The sequence below is a fragment of the Sebastes umbrosus genome, chromosome 19 (genome assembly GCF_015220745.1).
Source record: "Sebastes umbrosus isolate fSebUmb1 chromosome 19, fSebUmb1.pri, whole genome shotgun sequence".
In the NCBI taxonomy this organism is placed as follows: domain Eukaryota; kingdom Metazoa; phylum Chordata; class Actinopteri; order Perciformes; family Sebastidae; genus Sebastes; species Sebastes umbrosus.
The window spans coordinates 8,151,932-8,160,994 of NC_051287.1; the positions used below are offsets into that span (position 1 = coordinate 8,151,932).

The 9,063-nt window shown below is 36.9% G+C and overlaps 1 protein-coding gene across 1 annotated transcript; it reads left to right on the top strand.

The window, feature by feature from the left end:
* The first annotated feature begins 5,183 nt into the window (after positions 1 to 5,183).
* LOC119478332 (E3 ubiquitin/ISG15 ligase TRIM25-like) lies at positions 5,184 to 7,890 on the top strand. The gene has a single exon (XM_037752997.1). The coding sequence runs from the start codon at positions 5,393 to 5,395 to the stop codon at positions 7,061 to 7,063; it is 1,671 nt and encodes a 556-aa protein (XP_037608925.1). The 5' UTR covers positions 5,184 to 5,392; the 3' UTR covers positions 7,064 to 7,890.
* The last annotated feature ends 1,173 nt before the right edge of the window (positions 7,891 to 9,063 follow it).

A 9,063-nucleotide genomic window follows, 5' to 3' on the forward strand; every position in this document is an offset into this window, starting at 1 on the left:
TAGTATAGTATGTCGAAAAATTTCCTGGAAAAAAAGACAATATAATATGTTGAGACATTTTGTGAAAAAAGTCATTTCATAGTATGTCGAAAAATTTCCTGGAAAAAAATTCAAAGTATGGTATGTCGAAAAATTTCATGAAAAAATTCATTGAATAATATGTCGAAAAATATCTTGAAAAAAAGTAAAAGTATAGTATTTCTAAAAAAGTCATGAAAAAAGTCATGATATAGTATGTCAAAACATGTCATAAAAGAAAGTCATAGTATAGCATGTCGAAAAATGTATTTATATATATATATATATATATATATTTGTATTTTAATAGTTTATTTCAAAAGTTTAATACAGAAAATTCATAAACATGTTCAGATTTTTCATTACAATTCTGTAAGTATATTTTTTACAATATAAAAATAAAATAAATGATACACCAAATAAAATGTAAGGAAAGGAAAAGATGAATAAAAATAAAACAAACCTAAAATTATAATAAAAAAACAAAACAATCGGGGTCTGATAAACAATTGGAATAAATTTGAAATGTCTAAAACAATCTAATGGTTTTTGCCAGTTTAGAATTTTTTTGTTTGGTTTTTTTTCATGGCTGTTTTCAGGCTTTAAAAAAAATCTAGCCCGTAATGGAAGACTTTGACCAATCACAGGTCATTTCAGAGAGAGAGCGTTCCTGTTGAGCGTTCCTATTGGCTGTGCCCCGGCTGGTGGGCGGTGCTTGGTATTTTCTCAGCAGATCTCAACATGGCTGCCGGGTCACAAAAGATCAGCTCTGACTGGTTGTTTTCCTTCGGTCTATGAAATCTTGCAGATGCCATTAGGAGCACCGGAGGACACAGAGGCACATGATTTTTTTCAGATTACCTGTCTCATGTACTACTGTCAGGATATAGTGACCGTTTTATAAAAAATAACTTTTTTTAATCATATTTGCTCCAATTCTACGCACTGCAGCTTTAATGCTGAATAAAAGTCGAGTTTTTTGTCACAAACAATTTTATCCTGAGCACAAAATGTCCCAACATAAATAATACATTTGGTACAATCGTTATGAAAATATATAAATAACGGCGAAAGACAAATCATTTTTTTATCCTGTTTGAATTATGACATGAATCACACATATGATGTTTGTCAATTTAAAAGATAATTAGTATCATTTAGTTTTATGCCAAACCGCTCAGTGAACTAGGTACTCAGTGGATTTTTTTTTTTTTTTTGCAAACAGGTTTTATTTAAAAAATAAAACACTAAAAATATATCATAAATTGAAATTAACATAATTTGGTCAAGCAGTCTTGCTTTCAGCATCACCTGCATTGTTAGATTTATCCATAAGTGTTCAGATCAAGAGTTGTAGAATTTTCACAACCCATAAAAATCATGGACCTCCTTAAAGATGCACTCACTGATTTATTTTTTTATTGATTGATTAATGAAAATTCACACTTCACCATAGTTAGAAGCCACTAAAGCTGATAATTCTTGCAGCACGTGAAGGCAGCATCATGTGTGTAACCTAAAAAGATGTGAGCCCGCAGGGTCCTAGCGCCTACATTTTACTTCCCCATTCACTGTGGCCTAAATGTTCAACAGGTGGAAACACAAACAATCCTCGTGCTGATATTTTGAGAACGTGAAAAGCAGAAAATAGGAGAAATGAATTGGAAAAGACAGAGATGATGTTAAGGATGCTGCAGCAGATAAAAGGATGCTCCACTCCACAGTGAAGCTGTGATGCTGATTGCAATAAATCACACAGCATTATATTTCAAAGCAAATCAAACATAGATATTAAAACTGGTTCAACTCAGAGTCATGAACAGCTAAATTAATTCAATACTGTGAATTAGCTGATCAAATATGTTGATGTGTGATGTATGGATCCATGCATTAGGAAAATATCAAAGGCCTTCATGTTTTGTTTTTTCTCATATTGTCATCAAATATAAAAAATATCCACCAAATTGAGGTTTAATTGCAAACTGAAACAAAGTAGGACATAAACAACAAGAAGAGATCAATTAAAAAACATGATCCAAAGATAACTCTACAAAGACCCCATCACTGGAAATAGGTTGCTAGGAAACAGCTTCATTTCCTGTCACTGCTTGATATTAGCAAACACTGTAACCGGAAATAACCTCGGACCCATTTTGACAGGTTATATTTTGTAAAGCACACTGATCAGCGACCCAGGCATGTTATGCATGAATGAATGAATGAATTATCTCACAATATTTTTTTGTACAGAGACAAACCACCATAATTATGATTCTACCCATTGGAAGCTGACTGACTAACACTAGGGCTGTCCTGATATAGTGGTGTTGGCGATAACCATGATATCTTATCAGGGCTGTCAAAGTTAATGCATTAACGCAAATGGCAATTTACTGACAACGTATGAAACTAGAAAACCTGAGGAATCCATTGGTACCAAACATGTCATATAGCTTGACGCGAAGGAGGCTAAATAACACTCTAACCTAACGTAAAATTTTGACGAGGAAAAACTTGCATGGCCATTTTCAAAGGGGTCCCTTGACCTCTGACCTCAAGATATGTGAATGAAAATGGGTTCTATGGGTACCCACGAGTCTCCCCTTTACAGACACGCCCATTTTATGATAATCACATACAGTTTTGGGCAAGTCGTTGACACATGTTGACCCATGTTATGATTTGATCATTTTTTATGCTAAATGCAGTACCTGTGAGGGTTTCTGGACAATATTTGTCATTGTTTTGTGTTGTTAATTGATTTCCAATAATGAATATATACATAAGTTTGCATAAAGCAAGCATATTTGCCCACTCCCATGTTGTTAAACACTTGACAAATCTCCCTTTAAAGGAACATTTTGAACAGATAAGAAATGTGCGATTCATATTTTAATCAATTGACCGCCCTAGTAGGAACCAATGGGCTTGGAGAGTCACAGACAGGGTAGAGAAGTCAGAGAATACTGAGAGGCTGAGACTTACACATTGTTGATTTTTGCCTTTCGTGGGTTTGGTTGACGATGATAATAAAACAAATAGAATAACACCAGCCTTTTTTAAAGCATTTGTTGTGTTGTTTATTGTGTATTGAGTGTGTTACTGCTACTGACTACTGCCTGTTTCTATAGCATCTAAACTACCATCTAATGGACTGTTTTCTTTCACAAGTGTCTAATACTTTTCATTTGGAACCATACCTACTTAGTGGGCTCCAGTTAATCTTTCAATCAAATCTTACTGGCAGCATCTTAGTCGTCATGGATACCAAGCGCCTCTGCAAACATGCGAGGTGCCAAAGCAAAGGCTCCAACAACTCCTGAATACTCGTACACACATCTTTCTAGCGAGCTTATCGTCACTATTCGTTGAAATAAAGTGTATACGTGTAGGTCTGTGCTGTAAGTGTGTGTAATTGTGTGTTTGTGTGTAAGCAGTGGTGCATAGTGGAGGGTATATGCGTGTACCCACCTATCAGCCAAAAAGCCATTGGAATATATAGGAGAGTAGAGTCTCCTCCCTAAACCAGTAACCCATCTACCTACTGTAGTAGTAGTACACACGCCTCATCAAGGACCACTACACTACTGTGTGTGTGATGTCGGCATGCTTGACTGAATTCACATTTGATCATGCATGTGCTGATGTCAAGTCGCGTTCAGGATCAAAGTTTTACCACCACAACCTGTTGCCATGGAGACATGAGAGTGGATTCAGCGTGTCATGTTTCTGCAGTCTAATTATTCAGGAAACATATAGAGACTGTCGTATCAGGGCCTCAATAAAAAAAAAATACTGATCAAAAGAACTTGAAAAACTACAAATATAGATGACATATATATATATATTTTGTAAACACTAAGGTTACAACTTCTGTCACCACAGACACTGAATGTAACATCCAGCTTCACCTCACAACATATTTTCATGGCAATTACTTCACATGATCTGACTGTTATAGCTCAGCCCTGCTTTAATATATAGCTGATAGATTATGGAATGCCAGTAATTTAGCTCTAATGATATCTTTGTATGAAGTTGGTTGATCTCTCTCCATCGTTGGAATACAATAGTCTTTTTAGAATAAATTGCATTAAATAATATACAAGACAAGGCAAGACACATGAAAGAAAGATAAAAACTGAGCTGCAAAGACAAATCAATGAAATTAAAGGGGAACTACATCCATTTTCTAAATTCATACATGTTATTCTATGGTCTAAGACAGTCCAAAAATATTAGTAAACGCAAACAACTCTCTCCCAAATCCAAAAACTAGAGTGCCAAAACACAAATTTGTGATGTCATCGGGTATAAAGTGTGGAGCTACTCCATAGACAATGAATTGGGAGAGATGTTCGAGATGACACTGAGAGCACCCAGGGGGATGTTTTGAGTATATGGGAACATTTTCTGTTTCACAACTACAATAGAATGAAATAAATCATTTAGGTTTAAAAAAGAAAACAAACTGTGGGTCCACAAAATCAGCCTCCCGTTCATTGTCTATGGAGCAGCTCCACACTTTATACCCTATGACATCACACGTTTGAGACTTATTCCTCTGGTTTCTGGCTTTGAGAGAGTAGCTCGTGTTCACAAATATTGATTGAACTCCCCATAGTCCATGGAAACAACATATTGTAGTTCTTAATTTAGGTGGTATTCCCCTTGAGGGAAACAGGCGAGGACGATAACTGGCAGGCCAAGGGGGACACCTGGTGGTGAAACACAAACATGACAAAGAACCCCAACCAAACTGAGGGTCCAGGAGTGGAGACTAATGGTTGAAAATAGCCTTTTCCCTTTTGCTGACAGGCTGCAAAGAAGACGCCTTTCATAAAACACAAAACAAAGTGGGATGTGGTGCTCTCTGATTGGTCCGTCAGCATCCTGTGTAACAGATCATTGCACTCCAATAAGTAAATCATTCACTAAAGCAAAAACAACAAAGACACATTTTAATGGACGATGTGTATGAATGGAGTAACCAGATTTTCAGAACCCATTCAGTTGCATTCTGCTATAGACCAACATAAAGTATACTCTTCACTTCATGTAAACAGAAATGCTGCCTCAGAGAAACGGCTCCTCTTGCTGGAATGAATCCAAGCGTAATAACCCCTCCCTCTTCCTGCTGTCTGACACAGCCAGTCCCATTCAGTCCAGATATTTCCTGCTTCCTGCCTCTATCACAGATCTGCCAGTGTACAGATGAGTGTAACCAGCACGTTGTAAAGTGAAGCCACATTCACTGTAGATCAGCAAGCAAACAGGAAGAAAGGAAACTAACCTTTGGTTTGGATCAGTTCTCCGTTTTTTTCTTGTATGAGAAAGTGAAACTATTTCACATTCACTGTCCCTTCGAGGTGAAATGGCGCAGCAACAAAACCTGATGGATCGGAAAAAACTTTGCTGTTCCATTTGTCTGGATCTACTGAAGGAGCCAGTGACTATTCCCTGTGGTCACAGCTACTGTATGAGCTGTATTAGAAGCCACTGGGATGAAGAGGATCAGAAGGGAATCTACAGCTGTCCTCAGTGCAGACAGACCTTTGGACCGAGGCCTGTGCTGGTGAAAAACACCATGTTGGCAGATTTGGTGGAGGAAATGAAGAAGACAGGACTCCAAGCTGCTCCAGCTGATCACTGCTATGCCGGACCTGGAGATGTGGCCTGTGATTTCTGCACTGGGAGGAAGCTAAAAGCTTTCAAGTCCTGTCTGCAGTGTCTGGTCTCTTACTGTGAGCAGCACCTCCAGCCTCACTATGAATCCCCCGCCTTTGAAAAACACAAGCTGGTCAACCCCTCCAAGAAGCTTCAGGAGAACATCTGCACTCGTCACAATGAGGTGATGAAGATTTTCTGCCGTACTGATCAGCAGTGTATCTGTATTCTGTGCTCCATGGATGAACATAAAGGCCACAACACAGTCTTAGCCTCAACAGAAAGGACTGAGAGGCAGGGAGAGCTCGGAACGAGCCGACAAAAGATCCAGCAGAGAATCCAGGACAGAGAGAAAGATGTGAAGGTGCTCCAGCAGGAGGTGGATGCTATCAATCGCTCCGCTGATAAAGCAGTGAGGAACAGTGAGAAGATGTTCACTCAGCTGGTCCGTCTTAGCAAGAAAAGAAGCTCCGATGTGAAGCAGCAGGTCAGATCCCGGCAGAAAACTGAAGTGAGTCGGGCTCTAAAGCTTCAGGAGAAGCTGCAGCAGGAGATCTCCGAACTAAGGAGGAAAGACACTGAGCTGGAGCAGCTCTCACACACCGAGGACCACACCCAGTTTCTACAGAACTACCCCTCTCTGTCGTGTCTTAGTGAATCTACAGACCCATCCAGCATCAGTATCCGCCCTCTGCAATACTTTGAGGATGTGACGGCGGCTGTGTCAGAGACCAGAGATAAGCTACAGGATGCTCTGAGTGATGTGTGGACCAAGATCTCAGAGCCTGAAGTAGATGTTTTACTGCCACAACCAGAGCCCAAGACCAGAACTGAACTCTTACAGTATTCATGTCAAATCACGCTGGATCCAAACACAGCAAACGCACGGCTGTTGTTATCTGAGGGGAACAGAAAAGCAACAGTGACGAGTGAAAAACAGTTGTATTCAAGTCATCGAGACAGATTTACTGACATGTTTCAGGTCCTGAGCAGAGAGAGTCTGAGCGGACGTCATTACTGGGAGGTGGAGAGGAGCGGGTATGAAGTTTCAGTAGCGGTCACGTACAAGGATATCAGCAGAACGGGATATGAGAGCGGTTTTGGAAATGATGACAAGTGTTGGGCGTTAGAGTGTTTCAACAACAGTTACGCGTTCAGACATAAAAGTATTAGCACTATAACCTCAGGTCCTCGTTCCTCCAGAGTAGGAGTGTACCTGGATCACAGTGCAGGTATTCTGTGTTTCTACAGCGTCTCTGAAACCATGACTCTCCTCCACAGAGTCCAGACCACATTCACTCAGCCGCTCTATCAGGGACTCGCCGTTTTTGCTTCCTATGGTAACGGATCTGCTGCTGAGTTCTCTAAGCTTGAGTAGAAAGAAGTTAGAAGGCTGACTATGTAATAGACCCCTTTTCTGTTAGTAAACATGCTGACGTATTTTGAGAGCGGAGAGTTAATTGGCGGCAGAAATTGTTGGCTTGTTATTTTAACAATGGCTGAAGGAAAATACTCTCAATATGTACAACACAAAAAGGGTCTATTTATTATTTGAGTCAGGAACTATAAGGCAGAATTATATAACCATTACCTAACCATAAAGCCATGCAAATACATCTTTCAACAGACATTATTATAGTTTTGGCTCATGAGGAGTTTTGCAATGTTTACTGCAGCTGCTCTTTTTTCCTTTGGGAAGCCAAAATAAGGCACATTTTGGATTTAATGGGTTAAAACAATCAGGTTGCTCTTTCTCTGCTACATTTGCTTATGAACTGTGTAATGTATATTTTTATTATGAAGAAAGAAAAAAATCACCATATGATTTGCATTTACAGTCAGTCATGACACAGACGTGATTTATTCCAGTGTTTGCAGAAACTCACTATACTCCAATCAATGGAGGTTCAGAGTTGCTGTCTTTCTAATAAATTAATGTTAATACATTCCAAAAGAATTAGCCTCAGGTACAAAATATGTTGAGCTCATTGCACTATATATATATATATAAGTATTTTTGTTTGTTTACAGTTGCACAGTAATTAAAATTGCACCCTTACTAATAGTGTTCCTTTATTTTATGTGAACAATTGCACTTTCACTGTTGATTGAAGAAATATTTTCTTGATTTTGTTTTGATATAAACCTGATTTATGATCATTGTGTGTAATTATGATGAAAAGCACTTTGCAAATAAAATTAATACTGTCAGTTTGGCTTCCTTGACTATGATGTTCACTATTGGATTATACTGTAAAAAAAAAAAAACACTGATAACTGAAAGCAGCCGGCTGACTGAAAATCGTGAGTTCAAGTTTTGTTGGTGCTTGTACTTTACTTGAGTACTTACTGTATATTTTAATTACTTTATAGGCCTATCTCTACTTCACTGCATTCAGAGGCAAATATATATATTTTAAACATGTATCTGACAGCTGTAGATTTTACATACAAAACAATATAAGTATGTTATACAACAACAGTTGTTGAATTGACTACAACATTAAAAAAAACATTTTAACCCATTGCTTTATTATATTATTATTATTATTATTATTATTATTACTTTTGACACATTTATCTGACAGCTGTAGATTTTACATACAAAACATTATAAATATGTTATACGACAACAGTTGTTGAATTGACTACAACATTTAAAAAAAAATACATTTTAACCCATTGCTTTATTATTATTACTATTATTATTATTATTATTACTTTTTAAACATTTAACTGACAGCTGTAGATTCTACATACAAAGCAATATAAGTATGTTACACAACAACAACAGTTGTTGAATTGACTACAACATTAAAGAATTTTCATTTTAACCTTTTGCTTTATCATTATCATCATTATTATTATTTTTATTATTATTTCTTTTTAAACATTTATCTAACAGCTGTTGATTTTACATACAAAACAATATAAGTATGTTACACAACAACAGTTGTTGAATTGACTACAACATAAAAAAAAAAATTTGACCCATGGCTTTATCATTATTATTATTATTATTATTTTATTTATTTATTTATTTTTTAAACAGTTATCTGACAGCTGTAGATTTTACATACAAAACAATATAAGTATGTCATACAACAACAGTTGTTGAAATCACATTATTCAAATTTTGTTTACATTTTTAACTTTTGCTTTATCCTAACTAATGCTATAATAATAATAATAATAATAATAATAATAATAGTAGGCAGCCATTGTGCTGCCTACTGAGTACTTTCCATAAATAAGTATATTTTGCCGTTTGAATGCATGATTTATAGTTGCAGTGGAGAATTTGTCATTTTCTGATGTAGCCTATTATGATTTCTTTTTTTTTTTTTTTACAACACTCGAATAATAAGCGGAACCTTT